The sequence below is a fragment of the Bacillus rossius genome, chromosome 1 (assembly GCF_032445375.1).
Source record: "Bacillus rossius redtenbacheri isolate Brsri chromosome 1, Brsri_v3, whole genome shotgun sequence".
Taxonomy (NCBI): Eukaryota; Metazoa; Arthropoda; class Insecta; order Phasmatodea; family Bacillidae; genus Bacillus; species Bacillus rossius.
Window position 1 is genome coordinate 99,151,804 of NC_086330.1, and position 27,345 is coordinate 99,179,148.

General features: G+C 34.7%; 1 protein-coding gene across 2 annotated transcripts; it reads right to left on the reverse strand.

Moving 5' to 3' along the window:
* Positions 1-3,231: 3,231 nt before the first annotated feature.
* Positions 3,232-20,926, reverse strand: LOC134540634 (retinol-binding protein pinta-like). Of its 2 annotated transcripts, XM_063383491.1 has the most exons (7): positions 20,823-20,926; positions 19,756-19,912; positions 17,009-17,168; positions 11,623-11,872; positions 8,318-8,428; positions 7,421-7,529; positions 3,232-6,849 (listed from the first exon to the last, which is right to left on the reverse strand). In XM_063383491.1, the coding sequence occupies exons 1-7, from the start codon at positions 20,838-20,840 to the stop codon at positions 6,698-6,700; spliced, it is 957 nt and encodes a 318-aa protein (XP_063239561.1). In that variant the 5' UTR covers positions 20,841-20,926; the 3' UTR covers positions 3,232-6,697. The 2 variants fall into 2 exon arrangements, with proteins under 2 accessions (XP_063239561.1, XP_063239565.1); XM_063383495.1 differs by lacking the exons at positions 19,756-19,912; positions 20,823-20,926 and adding an exon at positions 17,417-19,748.
* Positions 20,927-27,345: the final 6,419 nt, after the last annotated feature.

A 27,345-nucleotide genomic window follows, 5' to 3' on the forward strand; every position in this document is an offset into this window, starting at 1 on the left:
GGCTATCGGTTTTACGGCATTCTTTTGAGATCCGACCATCAAGTTAGGGCTAATCGAACACTAAACCTCCATACTTCCAAACTAATGTAAATCAATTAAATTTTCTCTGTAATTTCTTAAAATCCAAATAAAAATTATTCAAACATGCCCAAGAAACTTTCAAAAAAAAAATTCATAATCTTATCTTCAAACCCTTAAAATAAAAATAAATAGATTACTCTGTTTTCTCCTTAATAACTGTAAACTGTCAACAAATATTATGTCGTAAATTTAACTATGCTTACTGACTCTAAATCATAAAATCTCATTCGTCCTAATTAATAAACAACCAATTTCCTTGAAATCTCACTGTATCTCTCATACTCAAACTCCACTGGCTGAATATCTCAATAAATTCAAAAACAATTATCTAAACTCTTAAAGAAACTCCTCCCCAATTATTCAAATTACTTCACCTTATTTTATTTCATTACTTAAAACACCTTACTCAAAAAAAATTAATTAATTATCTAGCTATCTTCCATTATTATTTATTTACCGAACAAAACTTTCTCCTAAATTAATTTAGTAACATTCAATTTCACATTAGGCAAGTACACTAACTCTCTACAGCAATGTTTCTCATTTCCCTCCTTCCTAACTGAATCCAATCTTACTTAACCTCCAGGGAATTTACCTCACAAAATAACCAAAAATTTCACTGTAGTGCCTATCTGCTATAGGCCCACTACACAGGGGGCTCTAACCCCACCAACAAACTTCATTGAAATGGTACCCTATCCCATACAGGATAGCCACTTCGGTACTACCATGGGGAACTCCTGCCCCAAACTACTCACAACTCTCAGGATTCTCCTGACCCTTAATTCCGTAGTCAGCCCATCTCCTATGGTCTGCGCTACAATTCCCTTTCTTCCCAGGGACACAACACCTCACCTTAGGGTCCCTCGCCCTAATGAAAACATTAATTTTGTCTCTCTGTTCTTTTGGAGTAAATTCCCTCTACACACAAAATCTAGCCTTCCCAGTTTTCTCAATGCTTATCGATTTTATAGTGTACCTCCTTATTACTGTTTACAAATCCCAAAAAATATTTTTAAAACCGAGGTAGGATTTAACTAACAAAACATAAACAACTTACAACGAAACACTTCTAGCCTATACATCATACCATTCTTAAAATAAATTACTTACATACTGAAAGTTCCTCTTCTCCTAAAACACACTTAAATTTAAATTTATTTAACCAATAGTCTATTTTCTTATCGCTAAGTTACCGTACAGCTGATCAAAACAAGGTCACGGCCTGTCCACGTCTCCGTATGAGCCCGTGACGTCACCGAATTCCATCAGGTGCGCCAACCCTCGCTTGCGGTTCCTCCGTTCTCCGCTAGGTCTCAGCACCTCCCCGTCACGTGTTCATTCTGCCACGTCCACTGACGTGTCGTTCTGAAACAACTCTCAACATTTTTCTTATTAAAACAAAACATCACTATAAATTCTATAACTCTCTTTTACATAAACTCTCGTTTTCTCTTTAATTCCTTTCTAACGTTTATCCTTCCCTCGACTGATTTAATTCGTACGTCTCGTCTCCTACGCGCACGACAACAAAACAAACTTCACTTGAAAATAATTCCTATTTACGACAAAAAATTTTTATTTTAAATTATAATTCTCTTAACCTACAATCTTAAAATGAACTTCAATTAAATTAAACCACTTGCATTATCTCTAATAAGCATTTAACTTATAACGTATTCTCCTCACGTAATAATCCCCGATATAAATCTACAATAAATTCAACGACTTAAAACAACTTATCACTATAAACTTTATCCTTACAAGTATCCTCAAATAAACATCTGTTACGTCAAAAAAAAAAAATCTCAAAGACTTCCTCCTCTATAGACTAAAATTCCGTAATCCTCTCCTCAAGTAAACTCTTAATAACCTGCTATCAGAAGCTGAAACTAACTTAATAATAAACATAAAAATCTACCTCTCTCTCTCTCCAGAAATAGAACCTACCCGGCGCCTCCACCATTTCTGTCACGTGCACCTAGCCGGTGCCACCGCCATTTCTGTCACGATCCACCTTCAGAGGGGGGAGAGAATCGTAGCTCTTTACATAGAAACAACTCGCTTGGCATCAACTAGTCTTAACTTCATAAAATACTTTACTGTACCTAGGATCATAGGTTCGTCATCCCGTACAGGATGTCTGGTGAGAGCTGAACTAAGGAGATTTTGCAAAATAACATAATACTTAATTAAAATTATTTTATTCTTAAAGTCAAATACTCAACATCATTTTAAAGAACATTTAAATAGCGGGATTACAATTTAAAACAATAATCTCTTTACTTCCTTAACGATTGAACGACCTTACAAGAGAGAGAATGAGAGAACTTCACTAAACACTTCCCTAGTCCTTCCGAATACCTCAAATCATAATTAATACTTAAAATTAAAACAAAGATAAGTCCATACTCACATTTTCCGAAAAGCCTTTCTTGATCGATTACTTTAACCTGCCCTTGAAATCCCGAACGAACATTACATTTTAAAAACTATGACGCGTGACCCCTGACGAGGGCCATAGCCTCCGCCCGAAAGCTTGACGACTACATTATGACCTAACTTAAATTAAACGACTCGTGGCCTCTGGCGTCGACCATAGCTTCCGCCCGAAAGCTTGAATTCCTACATCACGAACGAACTAACAACTCGTGACCACAGGTGAGACGCATAGCCTCCGCCTGAGTGAGCCTGAATTCCTACATCACGAACGAACTAACAACTCGTGACCACAGGTGAGACGCATAGCCTCCGCCTGAGTGAGCCCCGAGTCACCATTCACTTGCGCTTAAATTCGCGCGCCCTGCCGCGCCTAGCATAACAAAAGCTCGTTATTGAAGTCAAATTTACTAAACAACTAACTAGAACATCTGGGAAGACTACCCCCCCTCTACCCCAATGTGCAGGCCACACCGCGCGGCTTGTTACGACAGCGCGCCCCAGTAACTGCGGCCCGTGGCTGCGCCAGCGCGCGGCCAAACAAACAAACAAAATTCTGCAAGCCCGCAGCGCGCCGCGCCGGCCCCGTGCCCCAATTACATGGTCACGCCACTTGCGCTGACGAGTGAACAGAGCAGCCAGCCCAGAGTCCCGTCAGTAAAGTCCCTAAATTTGATTTCAACAACCCTGCAAAATTTCAACCCGCGACAATATACAACAGCGAAGACTGCCCGTAGCTCATAATACTTTATCGTTACAGAAAGGATTTATCATAACCATATCATGAAAGTTTGTGTGGTCCATTGTGAGGATGGGAAGGGAGGAAGAGACATTAACCGAGTTTTGAACTACCCTAGGAAAAATTTCCTCATATTGCAATGACGCTACCAAAGCGTTTGCGCTGAAGGTTTTTTTTTTATGGCAAAAAGAATTTTAACCCATGTTAAACAAGCGGTGAAACATTTAACCGAACGAAATTTTTCCCCAGCCGTTACATCAATTTCAAAGAAAATAAATAAAATAAAATTACAAAATTTACGTGACAAGGTATGGCCACCGCATGCCACCTTGAGCCAAAAAATTAGCAAACCATCTTCGCTATGACTCACCCTACACCGGCCGCCGCGCCGCCGCTAATTAGACCAGTACAACGAGGCCGAGGCCAGCGAGTCAAGCTTGTTTTATGCTTTTGGAAATACCCAGCTCGCATGCGCGAACCTCTTGAGAAAAGGGGGTGGGGAGGGTAAAAGGAAAGGCAGTTAAGTGGCGGCTTTGCAAAAAGAAATGGCGGGGAGGAGGAACTACATACAAGACACTAATGTGTCGAGTAGAAATGTACAAAATGTGCGATCTTCTATGACGATCCGGCTTAACACTTTAAAGTCAATGTATAGAAGTCAGATTTTAAATTATAATGTTCGTGGCTATCACATTAACGATAATTTTCGAGGAAAATAAGTTATTTAGTTCATGTATCACAAAAAAAAATTAATTACGTCTCAGAACAAAATGCCTACCATCTCTCTCTGGGATGAATGAGAGATAATTTCTTTTTATTGTTGTTTTAGTGTGCGTGCAACTTTTTAATCAACTTATATGTCGGATTTTATTTGTTACAGTGCTTGGTATAATAATGGCACATTTTATAGCCACTTAGACTGTTGTCTAGAATAAACAAAAACTGCGCTTAGTTTTACTCATCTAGAAAGAAAAAAATTTAACGCTCTGCTATAAAAAACGCAGCACTTGTTTCTCAAGACAAACGACTCTATTTAAGAAGTAGAGTCGCGAACGAAAACAAAATTTTGTGGTCGTATTTTTTTTCTTCAAAAATGATTGTTCTTAGACATTATTTATATGACTGCATTCTTTTAAAGTGCAGTAATATTTCATAACTTCCAACAAAGTGAGAACGGCACAGTTGAGGACACATACTTTAAAAGGTCCTTAAGCAGTAATTTGGCACTTGCATAAATTAAAATTAAGAATTTATTTAATAACATATAAGGAAATATTTTTTATTTTCTTTTATGTATATGTGATATTAATAATTTGTTTTATATAATTAAATAAATCTCATTTTTATTTTAATAACAGAAAACCCTATATGATGGTATTGTGACGAAAAAACCTGAATAACAGATTCAGCTAAAGCTGATTCCCCAACTATTCGAGGTACTTGCTGACTTACCTACGTCAGCTCAGTTGATATCTGGCTGGTGCGTTTCTTTTCTGGGGGCTAGACAAAAACTTTACCTTTTATCCCCGCAAATATTTTAGTAAACACACTTTTGGGAAATACATTAAATATACGGACTTTTCAACAAAGAATTGAAAAGAAGATATGATCGTAATTTAAGATATCCGAATCTTCGTAAAAAAAAAATGTCGTTTTCCATTTTAACAGTTCCTTGCTACGCTACAAACAAGGTAAACAGGTAAGAGTAAGGAAGAAGGGCTTTCTTGAAGTTGACTAAGCCAGTTTTTTAATGTGTTTGTTGGCATACCAAGATTAAGCTTGTGGATTCATGTTCAATTTAAGAGAAAACATCACTTTGGAAGTTCACGAAAACAACGTGAATTCACGGAGATCCCTGGATAATTTGTAACTAGCATTGCTGGTAAATTTAATGTGAACATTTTTGACAGTGAACGCGTGGAGGTTGGTGGAAGCAATAAGCCTAGAAGTGTGCTGCGACAGCACGCCAATTCCTTTCCCACTCCGCGAACCTTACCGACTTCTTCAACTTCCTCAAATTCCTCTAATTCCTAACTTCCTCAGCTTCTTCAACTTCCTCAACTTGCCGAACGGAAAAGTGGACTGTCATTAGAGTGACCCTGACATAAAAAAAACATGCAATCCATCCTAACTTCGGTGTTCCCGTGATTTTCCAAAATCGTTGCAGGCAAATTGTAGGATAGTCTCTATCATTGGGTCATGATCAATCCTTACCCCATTTTTTTTTAAATGAAGTAATATTTATGGATCTAAAACAAGATGCGTTTTACTTATTTAACTAGTATTATGTAAATTTTTGAGGTTTACGCTACAGGAGGTAAAAGGTTCTGACTTATCTATCCTCTTATGAGTATTAATGCTTTGTCAGTCCTTTATTGTAATTAGTTGAGAACTTAAATTGCATTGAATCACCAATAGAAGCTACTGCTTAATAATTATCTGAGAGAGTTTTACATAAAATTTTCGTATATGTTATTGAAATGTGAGGGGTAAATGGATCCATATGCAACCACATCACCTACAAGTTAAATTAGACAAAATTCTTCATTGTTTCAATATAGTATGGTAAACGTCTTCTTAAGATCACTGTTAATAAAAATACTCAGACCATATATGTGATCTACATATTTGTCGTGGTTATAATGAGTACATTTATTTCTTTCAATCTTTATGACTAGACTATTAAACTGCTGATACTATCAAAGAACTGTGTTAACTTCAATTGCATAGTCAAACTACTGGGTTTAAGATTTAAAAGTGAATTTTTCAAGTTGCATTAAAGGTAGTAATGCATTACATATGTATTTTCCAAATATGTAAATCGTATTGAAATATCAAAAATAAATATCATTTATTTCTACGAGTATTTTTGCTGTACCTCAAAATAATTAGCGATGAACTTTTCTACATCCTGCCACAAATAATGTAAAACTTGTTTCCCAATAACACTTAACATCAGCATGGTGGGGTCCTTTAACGTGTTAAATAACGTCAACATAAGGCAGGCTCTAATGAACATGCAGCATGTTTTTATGATGGAACTGTTCAGTTCATGTTTTTCTCTGAAAAACATCTGATCAAAAACATACAAACCTCACAAGCAGCTTTCAAAGAAGACAACAGTAGGTATCTCGGTCATTAAAAAATAACTGTAAGGAGATTCAATTAAGTTGCAGGGTATGCATCTGATAACACTGTCTTTAATTTACCAATAATAACAAAGCCATAAATGAATATATATATATATATATATATGCTTACATACAACAACAATCCTGTACTTTAGCAGTACACACACACACAATCATATATATATATATATATATATATAGAGAGTTATGCTTCGTTTAAATCAAAACCGTTTGGTAAAACGCCATAAAAAAACTATATAAATAACAACGTTTATAATATATTCTGTCTATGTAAGGTGACTGAAGCTCAATCAACGGTCATTCGACGGAAAGAACCTTCCATGCCGAAGACGTCACTATAGGAGATGGGCGTGCCTTGTCTCAGTTCCTCCCGCACGACGTAGCTATCATTCTCCAGAAACCACTCTCTATAGGAGTCTATCTTCGCCAAATAAGCATCTGAAACAGCATTCACAATAACATGAGATGTTTTATCCACAACGGAGTCGTGTCTAGCTATTGTAAGACATTTTGTAGAATCAATCATGAATCATACTTTTTCATTTGCCAAGGTTGTGATTCCCGCTTAGGGCCTTGGCTAGATAAAATTTTGGGCTCCCAAAATGACGATACTGTTTTAGATACTCTCTTACAGATTTACCAATGAGAGTAAGGTGTCAATAGTTTCCGTTTAATTGAACATATTTTTGGAACATTTTTGTTTCGGTACTACCACAAAAATTTTATCAACATTCCACCATAAGTCCTCATTTAATGGCAAACATGGTTAAGAATGCTGGCACTTGATAGGAAATGCATCACACTCAGTTTCACACCATCACACTTACTTACTACAATATTATAAATTTATTCGCACGAATGTTGGTCAATAATTAACAGGAATTTTCACCTATTTCTTTACTCTGGCTGGAACCGTGGTTACAGGTTACTACTTTCAGGCTGTAAAGATGAGCTATCTAAATCCAGCGGATTATTTTCCTAACGTTAGTTTATTATACAGAATACCTACCATGCATATCCTTCAACTCTGGTCCTTCTCCATCAAAATCCTTGGGCAAGTATTTTGGCGATATGTGATGATGGAGTGTGCTATAACCTTCTTTGGAGTGAATGAATATCTGATAGGGGAAAAAAATATAAAAAAATTAATAGCACAATCGGTAAACAATTCTTTGCTGTATTTGTTTTTATTGTGATTTAAAAATTAAATGTTTTATACAATATTGTTTTGGAAATTTTGTCCATTTATATCTCTTTCGAATTTTACGAAATACTTCTTTACAACACTGAAAAGAACCTACTCTGTTAATATAAGAAACGTTTTGCTTTAATAAAGATTTCTACAAAGAGTATTACTATTTACATTTCCTCTCATTATGTTAGGTATGTTTTATGTTTTAGGCACGTTTATTTTAATAATTTGTAAATTCCTTACAATTAATCTTTTTAATTGAATTTCATTACCTAATTTCCTGATTTTTTAAACAATCGTTAGTGATAATTGCTTTGTTTTTGTTGTTGGTAAACTAAACCCTGCCAAATTAACACACCTATGGTCATAAACATTAATTATCCAAATAACTTATTTCAATTTATAAATATAACTTGAACAAAAAGACGAATCTGTTTAAGATTTGTCTCCCACGTGTAAGTTATAAATTTAAAACTCTGCTTTGCACATTTACGAAATTAGTTTTTACTTATTATTACGTTTATGTTACAGGTTTTTTTAGCTTCGCTATTTTTATTCATTAAATAAAACAATTAACGTCTGTATTGCACTTTTTGTAATAGCTATTGTTTTCGTTTAAATTGTTATAAATTTTTGCAATTGCAAATTAATTCAGCAAATCACTACAGTGAAGGAAGTACAATGTTCTTGAATATACTACATGCTAATACTTACCCTGTTCGCTATTTTCGTTTTCACCATTGTCTTTAACAAGGACAGGGTGGCATCCGCTATTGAGGGTGCATTCACAAAATGAATGCTGTGAGGTTTGAAGGAGTACCGTTTCTGCAAGGAAAAATGTCAGAAATTTAACATGACCATTACAACGCGTTTTTAGTTTATTAAGTTTCAAGTATACTTTATTTGGAGTGGACTTTATTTTTAATGTTTGTACTTTTCTGAAAGTTTTAATAAAATTAATAGATCCTAATAATTTCACTAAAAAATTTCTAACAAAACGGCAAGGTTATGGTTAGTTTTTTTTATCTCAGGAAAGTATATCGTTTAGTATAATTTAATGTGTTAATAATATATTTTTGTTTTAAAAATCGTAAACTAAACATAAGAAAAAGTACGAAAACAAACCTTTGATCATCGCTAAACCATATATAGTGATAAATAAAGACGTAAGTTTCACCCCAGTGTTCAGTTGTAGAAAGTATTTGTTCCTATCATGTGAATGCGAACACCGGCGTGGTGACGACACGCCAACGAAGCTTAGCTCAAAGGAACGTAGCCAACTAACCAAAAGGCAATCAGAAGCGGACTTCGAACACGGCATGCGTCATTGGCTTTGTTCGTTCGTTTATGTTTAGCCGTTCTTAATACCGATAATAGGGATTAAATTGCTACTTAAAAAATATTTCTGCTAGTGGTCGCAGTTTTGAGTTTCTAATTAAAAGTTTCCAACTGGAGCGCTGCAGTGCATGTTGCACTGATCATCATAAAGTACCCGAGTAGATAAATATAAATACTGAATAGTAAGTGAAAAGTAAAAACACCTAAGATTAGTGAAATAATGTTTACATAGTTTCGTTTTTATATTGAAATAATTTCAACTGATGAAAATAATATAAAATCACTGTGAAAACTACTAAACAATGACTTAGTAAGCATTTAACAACTGCTATTAAAACATCTCTACTATTTTACAACAGGAGTTTGTCTGAGTGTTTTTTTTTGTTCGAGGTTGGCGCAGAAACTACTAGACCGATTAAGAAAACGTGTTGTGTTTAAAAGCTTATTATTAGACGTAAAATCTGGTGTATATTTATCTCATTTCGATAATGGCATCCGGAGGTATATAACAATTAAAACACTTATTTTTCACAACCAAGCGCAATAAATATAAGGTGAGTTCTCATTTCAAGTTCATTTAAATTAAAGAGGGTTCAATTTAAGGCAGCCCTTGCACTAGATGCCACGTAGGCGAAGCTGTACCATACCACAAAATATTAGCAACATTTGATGAAATATCGTCATTTCATTGATAATGCTTTCTTCGTTTCCATAGCTAAGGGTTTTTGCATTGTTGGTGCCTTCTGCGAATCCATGGCAACGGCTGTTACAACGACAGTGGGGCACCCATGTTTTCTGCCTGTAAACTGCTGTAGCGAAGTGAGGGTACTCCGGCTTGTTATGAAATAACCATCTTTGCGATAGTAAACTATATTGTTGCAGGCTTTTTGGGTGATTTGTTTAAGGTGCTTTAAAATGCTAAACACAAAAAAAAAATTAAGAAACCACGAAATTTATTTCGTTGACAAAATCTGATTAAGTGATCAATTCCAATCGGGACACGAGCTCCACCTGGTTTAAAGCACTCGTTAACTGAAGCATAACCAATACCAGACGAGAGGCTTCGTAAGGAAGAATGGCGTGAACACAAAGTGTGTCTACAGAAACACTATGCGCATTGTTCTCGGGTGTGTGGTGATTAGGTATCACCAATAAGCAGGTTTTAATACTGAAATTTGCACTGAATCATAATGACCAAAAGTACCCGTTTAAACTGTTTTGTTTTTAAAAGTGCCCAACCTGAATACTGATAATTGAAAAGAATAATGATAGTGATGATAGTTTTGATACGTTGTATTTAATAAATACTGTTAAATATAACAAATAAAAGTGTAAATGTTCCTTCGTTCAAAATCTAATCTCCGAAAGTTCTTCACCAATTGCTTTGACATTTTGACACAACGTTGCAATCGAATACAGCGTGGTTTTATACATCTACGTTCCACCTGTGACAGGTAAAGTGATAGATAAAAATATATAGGATATAAAAATATAATTAAATGTTTGTGTGTTCGCCTTCTGTATTGTAAAGATAAAGATATAGAAACGAAGATAAAGACATCCAGAGATAGAGATATAGAAGGAAGTATAGGGAGATATAGAGAGTTAAACAAATATATAGAGACATGAAGAGAGTTAGAGCGAGGTTTCTATATATATATATATATATATATTTAGAGAGAGATAGAGCGATATTGATTGGTAGATTGAGATATAGATCGAAACACAGATACATAGAGAAATAAAGTGTGATCTAGAGAGATTTAAATAGATATATATAGATATATAGAGATTGAGAGAGATAGAGATGTTATATGTGGAGAGAAATATAATTAGATTTATAGATGTATATGTAGAGATAGAGAGATGCTTTTTATATGTGTACCTACTTCAAACAAATTACAAAAACTTGACATTTCCATAGCAACGCATGCTGGGCATTAGTTAGTTCCATAATAAATTTATAATGTGTCTGTCAAAGAGACATATTGTCCTGTGCAATAAGTTTTGTGTTTGTAGTCCGTTATACAAGGTGTGTAACCAATAATTGTATTCCGCTTCTTTATACACTGACAGAAAGGAATGTTTGCCTCAACAAAATATTTGTTCGTATATGGCGAAAGAAATATACTTTGTTAATTCAATAAATATTTTGTAGTAGGAAAGATTCAGTTGACACAACAATTTTTTTTCTCAACTCAACTGTATATTTGGTTAGGTGTAACAAATCATTTTGGTTACTTACCAAGTTTGGTTAAGCTAACAAAATATTTTGTTGCAGCAAGTAAATATTTGTTTTGCCATATACCAACAAATATTTGTTTGATACAAACAAACGTTTTTTCTCTGTGTATAATTCATAAAGCGTTTTGTTTATTTATTAAAAAATAACTGTCTGTTTGAAACCCCTTTAATATGAAGACAGTGTATAACTAACGTTGGTCAACTTGAACTGAGAAACCACCACTCAGTGTCGGAGGTTAGTTCCGCGACGTCGGGCGTGGCGGCGAACAGAGCTCACCAGCAGTAGCGGATCCAGAGGGGGGGGGGGGCTAAAGGGGCTCAAGCCCCCTCCAAAAGCATCTGGGTCCACTATTGTTTTAGTGTTTGCCTTGATAAAGCCTAGCCTCAGCTGGGTCAAGCCCCTCCCAAACCAAAATCCTGGATCCACCACTGCTCACCAGGTAGCAGGCGACCAGCTTCTTGAGCACCGGCGGCGTGAAGGCGACGACGTGCTGCAGCGTTATGTTGGAGAGGTCGATGACCACCTCCTCGGCGAGGCTGAGGTCGTCCCACTGCTGGATGTCCACCAGCATCATCGTGTACTTGGACCAGTCCGTCAGCATGTGCGGCGAGAACTCGCGGTCCACGGCCCTCAGCGCGTACACCCTGGTCAGGCGGTCCGTCAGCTGCGGCATGGGCGCTACGTTGCTGCAACAGCCGGGGCGCGGGGCTCGGTCGCATCACACGTGTCTTCACAGTCCATGGAGAGGGCGGCGATCAAGACGCACAGATTTCATTCATATCCAAGCCAGCACAACTGCTTGTCTTCTGGTATTACAAATTTAGATACGACTGGCTTGATCACGAAGACATTCTGGAACGGATTTCAGAACGAAACTGTTTTTAAGAACGGCTACATATAAAATAATAAGGTCTTTATTCACTACACATGTATAATGACAAAGAAACTCTTCGTGTGTGGTTCCTGTCTTACCGAAAGCTATTTTTAAATAACAAACAATTAATAAAGATACTTGCGGAGACCGATCACGTAAATGGACACGGATTTCACGGAACGGAGTGTCTACAATGAGAGATAAACGCATGTAGTTACACATGGCGGTAATGTTATACTACTTCGCCTATAAACATGAGTCTCTCTGAGTCCAGTAATAATTTTTTAACGCTGTTTTATGTTTCATAGAGGAACGTCTGTAGTGTTCTAAAACAACATTTTTGGAAAAACACCTTTTACGGAAAAGCCGTTTCTCAAGAAAATTAATAAATTTATTTTTCGGAACTGTGAAATTTATTATCATTGGTTCCCATTTTTTAATTTTACACGCATTCGGGAAGTGCACATGGATAGTGAAACGTTATTGTCATGCGGGTACGGATCTGTTTCCGTTTTTGCGGAACGTTCATAGTGGAACGGGTATTGTGAATCCGTCAATGTGGAACGGGTCTAAGATATACCGAGAGTCACTGTTGACCGTGGACCAGCGAGTAGGACTACAAAGTCCGAAATGCACGCTTTCACTGAGGGGATATTTAACTCTGTGTTGCGCTGTAAAATATTTGTCACCAACTATATTCGACAATAGAGTTGGAGAGATAGTATTGGACGGAAAATGGCTTACAATTTTCTCCATTAAAAATTTGGACAGATCACCTAAAATATGTTTTATCTCAACTCGCAGTATCAAAGTTCATATTTGGTTTGAGCTACCTCAAAATTTGTTTTTTATTCTTATTTTGAAATTAAACTATTCATCATAATGTAATGGGATTTGTGAACTTTTTATATGTTTAGCATTTTTAAATTTTTAAAACATCTATAAATTTAACCAACAGTAATACCTGTTACATAATGAAATCAAAGTTCCGTGATTTTTTTTTAAATTTTCTATTAACAAATAAAAATATTTCGCACCCAACATTCATATTAATGAAAGTTTAGTTATTTCACTTTTATAAACTCTTTAATCGCCCATGTGTTCTTCGCCATTTGAAATATTCTTTGTGACAGAAACGGACGTTTCTTTGCTTTCGTTAGGCAATTTTGTCTGGCCGATTGCTTCCAACATCCTATATATTTTAGAACCCGTCCTATGTGCAATATGTTTCATGGAAACTCAAGTCATACAGCTTGTCAAAACAAACATATCTGCACTAGAGATATTTTCGTGACGTCATAAACCTTATTTGAAATAATATATTGCAAGGTGTTGGAATCTTTAACCGTGTGACAGGCCCTTTAAATTTTTCTAGAAGTTTTTTGAAAACTTTTGTAACGTTAAGCATGTATTTTCATTAAAACAGAGTAAAAAATGTTAGTATTTTCTCCGATTTTAAAGTTAATGCAAATGTTTTCCAACAAGACTATCATTTTAAATGCTACTACTAAAACAATAATTTATAACATGCATTTTCTTTATCTTGGAATATGCAGAACAACTGTCTTAGTAAACTTGGTGATGATTGCAAAAATCCAAAAGACCTAAAGCTAAGTAACCATTTGGCTCCCTAGAACTCTAGAAGACGGCAAGACTTTTGAGATAAGCATCAGGAGATTCCCACACTAGTTTTTCGCGTATTTGAATTACGACCCTCATCACACACGCGTGGCACATTAGTGATAACGGCTCCCGAGAACTTTACAGGAGACAGCTTAACGATTAATTTCCTAAATCACCAAATAATTCTAGATAAATATTCTATACCCGCTCCGGCTAAACTGGTAGAATGGAATCACTAAAGACGGTATTCAAAGACACCGAAATAAAAATGTTCTATATGCTACACCTGTAACTTGGCCGTATTCCCAGTGCATGATACGGCACGGCCAGTCCCTTATTTTTAAGAAATAGTGTTCGGAGTCCTACCCGTTGCCGATCTATTGCTCAAATTTTGCGCATGCACAGAGCTATCTTTTACTTTGATTTCGTCCAAATGGTGGACCCGCGTCTGGCACCATTAAATTGTATATATTAAATTTCATGAATCTTGGGAGACGTATAAAACGTATTGATGTGTCATATGAAACTTTATGGTAGCGAAACTATCATGGAATGTATTTTGTACACTTTAATAGTCATAACAATAAATAATCATAACTTAAAAATTACTTGAGAAAATTATAACACCATTTAATTTGTGCGACAGGATTTTTGCCAATCAATTTTATCAGTGGCTGCGAAATGTCCGCTAGAATGCGTTGGAACGAGTTTCTAGTCACGCGCAGGCCACCTTTTATTAAAACGGTTACCTTTTGTTCCGTTAGTGGGATTCTGTTTGGAAATGTTCTGGAATACTGCCCACGAGTCAGGTTACAGTTGTATCTCAACAATGCAGTGATTATTCGCTACTTTACCCGTACGTTTTGGATTACCGCCCTAAGATCCACAATTTAAACATTTTTCTTAATTATTCCTGTACTTGAACTTGTGGATAATATTTTTAAAACTAGCTTATTTAAACTTTCTGTTTAATATTAATTGATGTCCCTGGGTTCGGCTGCAGCCACGTTTGAACTTCAGAAGAATAAAATGTGCTCGAAAGGTTAAAAAAAAAAATGTGTGATGATAGCGTGGCTGCCACTCGTGGTAGGAGTGTGAAACTTTACAGACTGATTGCAGTTCTGCGATAACTCGCTAACAACGCTGCAAGCAGCTCTGCTGCTGCCATCTGTGTCTTTGGCAATAAAGTTTGTAGCTAACATATGATACATGAATTCGCGACTCGGTGTGATTTCTTCATAACGCTAGTGCAGTGAAATCACAAGTTATGCGTAATTTATGTTTTTTTTTAATTTATTCATAACTGAAAAAAAAAATGTTTGTGTAGTGCTAAAAGGCTTTGGAATAATTTGTGCTACGTGAATATGACCTATCCGCAGCCACGTCCAGTTGCTCTGTACCGGGGAAAATAAGTGCAAGTGAAACAAACATGGACCAAGAAGCAAAGCAGTTGCACAACTCTTCTACTAATCGTTTATCTAATTCTCTGAGCGTTAAACTTTATTTACTTGTGCTTTAATTTGTTACGCCCTGATAATGCCATTGCCTCGACTCACCCGACTGGCTGTAAAAACGTTTTCTCATAAAATAAAAACTCTTGTGGTCCAGATTACAGGCTAAGGCGGTTTTTGAAGATCATATTTAATTTGAACATTATGGGTGGTTTTAGAACATTCTAGGAAATTAAGAAATATCTGGAAACTTAACTTGCAAATCACCCTATATGTTCAAGTATTTTTTTTCCAAAGGACCAGTTAAACATTTTTGTATATTCCATGCAGTCAACGTGTTTCGAATGTTTTCTACTCTCGTTGGGAATGAAAGAGCCATGAGCTCGACTTTGGCTTGGCACAAGTAGGTAGGTTCCATATTTTTCAGCTAATGATTATTACAATGAAAATATACTCATTTACTCCCGTAAGTTAAGCACTAAATAAAATTATTTACCCCTAGCACTGAGAGTTTCCGTTATAAGAAAAGTTTCAGTCATAAAATTTTGGTAACAATTAAAATATTTTCCCTATTTTTGAACGAGCTAATTATTATTTTACAGCCTGAGAAAATTATATGAAATACTCCACTCACTTCAGAAGATTTTACTTCAGCATCTAACCATAAAATGATATACAAAATTTAGGGCCCTGGAAAGTTAAAGTTGCCATCCCAAAATTTAGCAGGACTGATTTCTGGAAACCAATGAAAACTGAATTGAGGATAGTTTGCTGGAGTTTTAACTCTGTACCTCCATTATGCGAGGACAGTTTTTTAACATGGCGCTAATTCTCTCGGTCATATACCAAAAATGTTGTGTCAGTTAGAACGAATTAAATATGTACATTTGGTATAGCAATTAAAACCTGTAGGTATATTTTGATTTACACAAAAACTATAGTAAGTTTTAGAAAAACATTTTTTTATTACACGTGATTATGTAAATCAAAGCCACGGAAACAGAGTACTAAAATCACTCGCTTCCTAACCAGTTGAACCAAATTCGAATCCTGATGGGATCAAATACAGATTTCTCTCAAGAGAAAACGTGGCGGACATTGCCCTCAGCTTGAGGGTTTTATCGTTGTACTCCCGTGTCCCACGCCCATTCATTTAGACAGTGCTCCAATAACATCCCATAACCTATTCACGATTTCTAACATCCTTTATGTCAATTATAATATATCCTATAAATTTAATAATAATTCCATAAAAAATTACTAATCTTTTGGATGAGAAACAAAAAAAAATGTGAGTCTTTCAGTACTCGTCAGTGATGTATAAACATCTAACCTCGGTAACAAGCAAATTCATGTGTTCTCATGAAGCAAATAAACTTATAATAGGAAACTCGGAAACAAAATTTAAATGGAATTCTTAAAAATAATACCGACCGTGATAAATATACAAAAATTGTGCTTTAAACTACATTTATTGACGCGAATCACACTTAATTTTCTCACCCATTACTAGAATTCGTTGCTGGAGAGCTACGTTGACTATCGAATCATTCGATTTGCGTAGTGAAAGGTTGAACTATATAATAAAACGACTCCGATAAAAGCGAAAAAGACTTGAAAAAATATTAAACCCATATTGGGGCCTGATTTTCGACTAACACTGCCCATATTGTTAAAAATTCATTAAACAGATAATACAATAACTTTTCCCTTTGTTTCTGTGAAATATGGTTCGTGAATCCGCCTTTGATGGTAGCATCGTTGTTACACATTTTCGTTCCTAGCGACTTCCATTCACGAAATTACTCCTACCAAATGCCTTATACTGAGAGCTAATATATTTACACGTCAAAATGTTTTCCCAATGTACTCACTAGTGCTCCATGGAAGCTCTGAACTGCTGATTGGCTGGGTCTCTGTTCAGCAAATACTCCGGAGCTAGAGCTTTCATCGTGTAATACGTGTCGATGCTATTCTTGGCCCTTTCCATGCTCATCTTCTTCCTCGCGAAAATCCTGCCCGCGAATCCACAGCCTGTGTGCAGAAAAAAAACTTGACACTAACTCAAGCTTACGAAACTATACAGCTAAACATTAGAATTATTCTTGTTCAGCGTAGTAACTACCGATGAACGCTAAGAGAAAAATAAACTCAGCCATATTTGATAAGCAGCTCTTATGGAGGAATTACTTCTAATTTTTTTTTTTTTACTGAGTTAAATAAGTTTTTTTATCCTAACTTAAACTCTCGTCCATAGAAAGATCGTCAAGGACTCCACGCACGTTCAGGAAATCCTCAGAGGGAAAACTGCACAGGCCTGGCGTTATGGATACTCGGGGCGTGTGAGCCACGCAACTGCGCAGTTCTCAGGCACTGTGCAGGCCGCCGGAGACTGTGGGAAGACACTCGCTGGACAGCGCAGGCCAACCTGAGCGTGTGTGGCCTTGCGACACAGTCCAGGTCAGTTGATGCTGGCGAACCGTGTCTCGCGACGTAATGGAACAGTTTATAAAAACGTACAAATCATAACCATGCCTTTCACTGGTAAAAAGGAACAAGAACCATGATCAAAGGGAGAAAAAATAAAATGCCTACGCACCTTTAGTCGAAACATTAAATAGCAACTGGGCCGAAACTAAAATATATATATACAACATAGGTAGTCTGTAGAGGTAGGAGACAAAAAAATTTGGAGGGAAAATAAAGTCGGGAGCTGGAAGAAATGAAGTTTCTCTAATTGAAACTACGGTGCTTCAGTTTTTTAAAGTAAGTAACTTAGTTCTCTCAAGAGAAAACGTGCAGACATTGCCCTCAGCTTGAGGGTTTTATCGTGGTACTCCCGTGTACCGCGCCCATTCATTCAGACAGTGCTCCAATCACATCCCATAACCTATCCACGATTTCTAACATCATTTATGTCAAGTCTAGCTCTACTTTACAAAAAAACAACAGCCAACACATCTTCCGATGCCAACACATCCCACTGTCACCTCTGAACATGTTCTGAGCCAAGCCTGTACAGTTATTTCTCTGAGGATTCCGTGCGGGGCCCTTAAGATACACGTCAGCACACAGGACCACAGACCAGGGTCATTGGAGGATAAGATACATTCAGCTCACTGGCACACAGACCAGGGTCACTGGAGGATAAGATACAGTCAGCTCACAGGCACACAGACCAGGGTCACTGGAGGATAAGATACAGTCAGCTCACAGGCACACAGACCAGAGTCACTGGAGGATAAGATACAGTCAGCTCACAGGCACACAGACCAGGGTCACTGGAGGAATGATACAGTCAGCTCACAAGTACACAGACCAGGGTCACTGGAGGATAAGATACAGTCAGCTCACAGGCACACAGACCAGGGTCACTGGAGGATATGATACAGTCAGCTCACAGGTACACAGACCAATGTCACTGGAGGAGAAACTGGTCATAACCTATGGTAAGGTGTTATCCCAGATTTGACTGGAAGACAGGAATCAGGATGGCAAGAACCGGTACTCAAGCCGGGATCCTCTGGAATGCAATTCCAGTATCGTAAGGTCCTGTTACTCTGTCAAGCTTCCGCTTCCAAAGCTTTCCAATATGCTGCGTCAAATAAAATTGGGTTATAACGCCACTAAAAACGTCACTAACTCAGACTTTTTTATTTGACAACTTTTTTGTGTGATGACTTGGCTCAGATCACTTACTTGACTTGAGTGTCTATGAACTATCTTACATATAGGACGGGTTCTAAAATATGTTACATGCTGGAAGCAATCTTCCAATAAAAATTGTGCCTAGCAAAAATAAAGGACATATTTTACCGTCACAACAATTCTTTAAAATGGCAAGAACACAGGAGCGATTAAAGAGGTTATAAAAGTGAAACAAAAAAAATAATAATAACAATGTTTATGATGCAAGTGAAATAATTTTATATGTAAAAATAATGTTTTGCTTCTATAACGTAAATAAATTACTATATATTTATTTTATTATGTAAATAATGTTATTAAAAGTTAAAATTATTATTGTTAAAAAATATACAAATATTACCACAGTTCAAAAATTTCATCTTACACTGTGAAACATTATTTAATTTAAAAATGAGATTAAAATTTAAATAATTGTTATAGCTCAAACCAAAAGTAAACTTTGGTAGTGTGACATGATCTAAAACATATTTGAGATTATCCGTCCAATTATATTTAAAGTGGAAATTTAGAAGCTATTCTTCAACCAATACTACTCCTTCAACACTAATATCAAATGTAGTTGGAGAAAAATATTTGACAATGTGACAGGGCCTTTACCACTACGGCATAGGTATAACTTAATTTATAAGACATGATCGTCATCATCGATGATGGTGACGGTGATAATGATCATACCAGATAGCAGCAACAAATGACTGTTTTCAAAGGCATTTATTTGGAGTACCGAAACCAGCACCGCTTAATTAAATTACCAGGTAATGAGCGTATTTAAGATTCTATTGGCCATTCTTTGCTGAAAAAAATGGTTATATTTTTTCGATCGCAGCTCTTCGCACTACAGCCCTTTTTCAATTTAGAAATAAAATGGAAGAATTTTTTATCCCACAAAATGTACTGTACCTTATTTACTTACTCTTATAGAAGTTCTCCCTGACGCAAGGAAGATGAGGTTGATTATGTGTCCATTCCACTAGCATACTCCCTCTGCAGAAAATTTCGTCCAAACTAATGCCGAGGGCTTCTGATAATTTTTCCTTTTCCTCCTTTGTGTTGACTGGAAAAATATTTTTCTGAAACAGTGGTCAGAAACAGTGGATCCAAACCTCAGTTGCATTATTATCATAAACAGATATAATATATTAGTTTTAGTTTTCTTGTACTTATTTAATGTTTATAAACTAAAATGACTAGGTAATAAAGGATGAAAATTGATAGGTATTCTGTAATTTATAAGCCACTTTTCTGAACATTATTAGTTACATTTGGTGAGTTTACCTGCCACTTGGTGGTAAAAAAAATATTAATCGTGCAAAAGAGTTGTAAGCAGCTCGTTGGTTGTTTATCACACAAAGATTGTTAGTTAAATACTGTCACTCGCATATAAGAGATTATATTTCCATTACTGCAAGACATAGTTTTCTTGATATTTTTAATATTTTTTATTATATTTTACTATAAAACGTAGTTTTTAACTCCTATATTCATTTTAATTTTCCTTCAAGATTTAGAAATAAAAAATATGTATCAATAGCAAAGAAATTTTAAATTCAATTAGTCTGGTCTTAAATTTCACTCGGTGAAGCAAAGTAAATATGAGTTAACTCATCAGCGTGATAACACAGAGATAGTTTGGTTGCAGCGAGTTAAAAAGGCGATAGAACCGTAACCGTTTCTGCAATTTTTCATATAATTTATTTGAAAACTAATTGTGAAAAAAAAAAATATTTGAATCTACAAATAGATCCGTATAGCTTTTACAAGCTCTCGGCATGTAATATAAAAAATAATATTATTTGTTTGAAACAAGCAAGTTTTGTAGTCTCCTAAATTATAATTTAATTTACGGCACACGTGTTATTTTAGTCCCACCGAAACGTGTTACTAATGTATTGTTCAACTTAACGAGCAGCACTACTATAGACTACCCTTGGGTAATGTACCACAGCGTCTCGCAGAAGAACTTGGCAACACAACTCCTACCTTGTTGGTGGTGTCCATGTCTGCACGCCACTACCGCTCGTGACGGACTGAGTCCTCCACTTCGCGAGCTCCCGGTCAGCCTCGTCTCCTCACTCGCTTGCAGTGACGAGGCGAAGTTACGAAACCTGTTTCGGCGGCTGCACGCAATCCTGATTTCATGGTCACCTCCAGAAACGAGGGAAAGTAATACCAGGTCTCTCACAGACCTCGTTTCGATTACGTCCTTGAGTATTCAAACTGTTATTTATTATGCAGTTGCACGGGAGCTGTTAAAAGTTTGATCTAACCTATACTAATAATAAAACTGGTTGAGGTAAAATGTCCGTACAATAGAATAAATTATTTTTTAAAAAAATTAATGGTTATTTACGTTATGGAGAGTCCAAAAAAAAATAGTTGCTAAAATTTTGGTATGTTATCTGTTTGTTCCAGCTTCAATCGAAAACTACTTGACGTATTTTGGTGAATTTAGTTTATTATAAAGGTCTCTGGCAAATTTAAAAACGAGTTTATATAATTTCTTAATTTCACCCCTAAATGGGTGAAAAGGGTAAATAACGTTATAAATAATTTATTATATCTCTGAAAAAATCAATCCAAAGAAAATTATTAAATATCAATATTAAACATACAACTACCACGAACAACCATTTTACAATTTTTCGCAATTAAAAACATAAGGGGTTTTATTTAACGTTATCCAAAATATCACACCTTAAGTTGTAACAGAGGATGTTAATCTTATTAAAGTTAAGAAATACATTAATAATAAATTTAAATTTAATATAAATGCAAGTTTATTCAATTTATTTTAGAGTTTACATCTGCGGTAAATAAAAGGGACGAGTTTTGTTTTATTTGGTTAAATGTTTTTGCCATTTTTATTCAGTTCTGAATTTTTACATAGGCATCCTTGTGTTGAAAGAGAAGATAGAGAAAAATTTTGACCATTTTTTTTTTAAGTAATACGAAACATAACTAAGAAATAAATAATACGTTGTATAAGAAATGTAATATCTGTACTTTGTATTTCAAGTAAAGATGTAATTGTATCATATATCCTTAAATAATTTTTATTTGTACTAAGGTGAAATTATTTAATTATTCTAAGCATAGCTTTGGACATAATAAATCAAAGTGTTACTCTAAAAGATAGCAAAAACTTAATTTTTTAAAATATGTGCATGTTTAGTATTCTTTTATTGTTTATAGCTTATGAATTGAAATAGTGTTAAGTTTTATTTCATCAAGGTATTATAATATATCCTTGAACACACTAAAACATAACTGATAAAATCAGATACTTACTCTATACTAAAAATTAAAAAAGGTCTGCGCATAACCACATTAAACAAAAATAATTATTAAACGATTGGTTATGATTTAAATGTTTTGGTAATTCTTATAAATTAGTTTATATATTTATTTACTAAAAATGTTCGAAAAACTCACATACTATTCTTTCAATGGCATGATATCAGTAATACCAGATTTTGCGCAAGCGAAGCTGCGGGTTATTAGCTAGTCATATACAAGAAATTGGATACAGATTTAATATTGGGAGTTCTATTATATTCATCATTAATATTCAACCTAGTTTATTCAAAGAGTATATTTTTAAACACTACTGATAAACAACCTTTTTAGCAAATTAATTGGATTTACAGTTTTCTTCAAAGATTTGTAAAGAATTCTAATACTCTAAACTATACTAATAATAAAACTTCAATTAAAATATGTACATTAAATAAAATGAAGGAAAACTATTGGAAACTGCAATTATGTTTTTAAAAGTCAAAAATATAGCTTTTAATTTTTTTAAACTTTTTTTCCGTTCGTCTGTTTGTTTGTTCCCGCATCAATCGATAACTATTTGACTGATATTTATATATTTTTATTTTATTGAAATGTTCACTGGGTAACTTAAAACATGCCTCTAAATGGGAAATAAAAGGGTAAATTGCGTTTTTTATTTGTATATATATATTATAATTAATATAATTAATTGTATCCTTGCAACTTATCAATCATAATAAAATATATTGGGTGCCAGTAAAAACATTTAAATTCTTCAAACACAGTTTTACCATTTTGCGAAATTCAACCCCTGAGGGGTTAAAAAAAAGGGGGAAATTAGGTTACAAATAAGTAATTATATCTCAAAATCTAATCAAGTATAATAATATAATTTGGGTACCAATAATAAACATAAGAATACTACCAAGTATTATTTTACGATTTTGCGAAATTCAACCCTTAATGTGTGCAAAAGGGGTAAAATTAGCTATAAAATAAATAATTATACATCTTAATATAATCAAGAATAAGTAAATATATTGGATACCAATAATAAACATACGAATATTACCAACCACAATTTTACCATTTTCTAAAATTAAACACCTAAGGGGTCAAAAAGAGTAAATTAGGTTATAAAATAAATAAATATATCTCAGAATGTAATCAATGTTAAGAAAATATGTTGTGTACCAATAATAAACATACTAATACTACTAACCCCAATTTTACCAGTTGGCGAAATTTAACTCCGAAGGAGTGAAAAAGTAGTAAATTATGTTTTAATATTAATAAATATATCCCCGAGTTTAATTAAATATAATATATATGTGTTCAATAATCAGCATACAAAAACTAACACCCAAAATTTAACCAATTTACGAAATTCAACTCCTAAGGGGTGAAAAAGTTGTGACAATATTTTTAAATAAATATATATAACTCCCAATCTAATGCATCATAAAAAAATATATTGGCTAGCAATAATATGCAAACAAAAAATACCAACAATAATTTTACCACTTTGCGAAATTCAACTTCTAAGGGGTGAAAATGGGGTTAATATTGGATAAGTGAAATAATCAAAGCTCCGAATCTAAAAAAAATAATAATTTATTGTGTACCAATAACACACGAACTAAAATATCAACCACAATTATACCATTTTACGAAATTCAACCTCTAAGTGGGGTAAAAAGTATAGGTTTTTTTTAATCTTAAAAAAAGCACTTCTGATTTCATTAGAATCAGTAGTTTGATACTAAGAATAAAAAACTTGCATCTAGAGGTACACATCTTTCATTCATTGATATTCGTCTTTTAAGGTGTTATGTTTGAATTTATTTTTGAAAATCGTATTTCCAAATCTAATTAGGATAGACGTATATTGTTGTAAAAATTTAAATAATAAACTTAAAAATTTATATTTTACTACATTGCAAAATACCGCCTCAAAGGGCATTAAGGGGTTTTAATTTTGTTTATAGATAAACAGCATATTTACGTATATACCATATCTAGGTATAAGATATTAAGAATGAACGACAAGTATAAGGATTTGCGTATTATATTGTTTTTATATTTTTCGAAGTTTGACTTTTAATGGTGGTTTTTTACCATAGAAAACGTATATCTCTATAGAAAATAAAGCTGGATGTAGGAAACTGAGTTTGAATAACTCAAACAATTAATTAATTAGGGTTTTTTTTTATCTATTTTCATTATTCTACCTCATAGGCAGTGAAACCAACGCACGTTGGTTTTTATAGTAATAAATCATATATCCAGACGCATTAAAATGTAGGTAATAAACTGAGAAATATTACATACATTATTATGATAAATAGCATAATTTTTATCCTTGCCATTATTATATATTCGACCGCAAAACGGGTGAAAATATTGTCATTTTTTTATTATAAAATGCATATTGATGGATATTGCCATATTTATTTAGTGCTCAATTTTTACATAGGCTTCCTTGTGGGAAAATAACAGAGGGGTATTAAATTTGGGAATTCCTTTTTAAGTAATACAATACTGTCACGGGTTTTTTTGAATTATTTAATCAAAAATATAAGTCCAAAAAATATAGGTACATAGAAGACAGTTACTATAGACTTTTAGAATGAAAAATACTTTAAAATCTTTATTTGGGAGGGAGGGTTCCCGTTAATCTATCCTTATCTCTCTCTGAACTCGTTGGGCAAGAGGGATCTACTCATTACAAACGATCTTAATTAACTAAATACTTTTATTACCCGGCTCTAAAGATATAGTTTATTCATATTTAAGGGATGTCTGGAGAGAGATGAGAGCCTAGGGCTATACATAAAAATTATCATTAAAACTATGTTTCAAACAACTAACATTTATTTAAAATAAAAAAACCGAAGTTATAAGATGTGTCCAGTCAACCTTTACACAAAGAACAATTTTAAAAAAGGGGGCCTAAAATCTCTTCATCATTAACCCAGCTACACTTACCCTTACGACCAATGTATTACTCGCTGTTAGTTTTACTAGCATTAAAGTTAGCTTAAACGGAGACGTTACCTACTACCATAGACTTAAACTAGAGAGACTTACTTCTACAAGGGGGGTCCCATGTATCTACGATTCCCGTTCTCTTCCAAGTCTGGGAATTCTTCATCGCGGAGTACAGACCGTCCAGTAGGCCCTACACCTCGAACCCCCGACCACCGCCGGAGTGAGCCCCGAGGCTCCCACTAGCTCCCCCCTTCCAGAAGGTTTCAGCCCGCGACTCGCTGAGCGGGAACCGAGTCGCTCGCGCTCCGAGGGACAGAGTGACACAGAGCGACCCAGAGACGACAGCACGAGACAGCGCTGGACGCGTGGCCGAGCTCACAGCCACACAGTGGTACAGTGGCATGTGCTGGAGCTAGCACCCGCCAAGAACTCCCGTGCAGCTGTGGCGACACCCAACCAGCCTGCGCCAAGACGTGCAGACATTTACTGGTGACAATGCCACTACTATATTACTATAATCAAGCAGGATTTTCGTAATGCCGTATCTTATATATTTAAACGAGAAATTCTTGTTTATATATAATCTGAATCTCGGAAACGGCTCCGACGATTTTCATGAAATTTAGTATGCAGGAAGTTTCGGGGGCGATAAATCGATCTAGCTAGGATTCATTTTTTTAGAAAATGTCGTTTTTTCCGTGTTTTCAATATTCAACTTTATCGATAATCAACTTAAACATAAATGACTCTTCCTGACATCTATTGGCGAGTAATAATAAAAGTTTTTTTTAAATTGGGAGCAACTTACTGCTTTAACGACACAACAACACTAAAGCTACTCCAGTAGATGGCGTTGTTAAGCAACATTAGCCAATGAGTGGTTTGAGGTTAGACCAAGAAATCAATTGTTTACTTATATTATTTGTGTCTTTTTAACTCATGTGTTCACTTAAAAATGCCTAAACGAACTTTGAAAAAAAAACGGGTCTTCATGTATGGCATGTTATATGTGGCAATTTCTAGAGTTAAGCGACCAACTACGTTAAACGTCCATCTTCCAAATGAAAATCCTCGGCATACCCGCAATATAATTTGTAAGGAAGTATTAGATTAAGACCCAATTTCCAAATTAAAACTGTGATGACAAATATATATATATATATATATATATATATATATATATATATATATATATATATACTTACGTAGTTATAGGATAAACTGTAAAAAATTAAGTATTTGTTGCACTCGTGATTTTTTATTTAAATAACCAGTTCATATATTATTATTATGTCGGTAAGATCAATAAATATTATTCCTATTTCATCATTTTATCAGTATGTAATTCGTATTTAAATATAATTTCTAAAAAACACAATTTACCAAAAAACAATACCCAGCAAAGCTCGGTCATCCAGGTACTGATTTACAAACATGCAAAATCTACCAACTTTTTTTTTAACTATGTGCCTAAGTTCTACTTCTTAGGAGGTGAAATATTAAAAATTTGGTTTTAACAATAAAAGTTATTAATAAATCATAAAATCTAACTTTAAATAAATTGTCAATTTTTTAATCACTATACATGAGGCATTAACAGGAACAATAAGTTACTAGGCCGAAACAGTTAATAGAAGGGGCTCACTGAACACAAAACTTCAGGCCTAAATACATTAAACTTTCGTACCTTATATTTCCGTAGATAAAGGTAGCCCCGGTAATTAAATATTACCGTAGCATTCGCCCTGGCTCAGGGGCGCAACAGTTCACTTATTCAGTGAAATATCTGCTGAAAATATAGCTGAATTCCGCGTCGGAAATGCCCGACGCGGCCACACACACACACCAGCCAAAAAAATTGGCACCAAAAAAAAAACTTCCTTCTTCATTGTTTTCTCCAAAATTATATCGTCAAATTTTCAACAATGCCTAAATTTTCCATTTAAAAGGTCCGCCGATCCATAGACAAATCACCTTCTCTTAATCAGATCTCTTTTCCAACCATTAAAACATAGATAAATTGCTACTGCTCTGAGCAATAAACTCTAGAGATTAATACAATTTAAAGACATATAAACAAACACTGAAAAATATTTAAACTAAAGTTTCAGTGTTCTGAGATACTTAGTATTATCACAGATGCCACTCTCGGCCTTAATTCACACTAAAATTACCTTAAATTTGGTTTAATTTAGGTCGTACAATAATTTCAAATTCAAACACTAAAACTTGACAT

Bases quoted from the DNA above. Each gene is read 5' to 3' on its own strand.
- LOC134540634 (XM_063383491.1), bottom strand. The intron at 17,169-19,755 runs GTAAGTAAATAA...TTCTGCACACAG, and splicing joins CAGGGAGAACTTCTATAAGA to GCTGTGGATTCGCGGGCAGG. The intron at 6,850-7,420 runs GTAGGTATTCTG...ATGCTGTTTCAG, and splicing joins AGAGTTGAAGGATATGCATG to ATGCTTATTTGGCGAAGATA.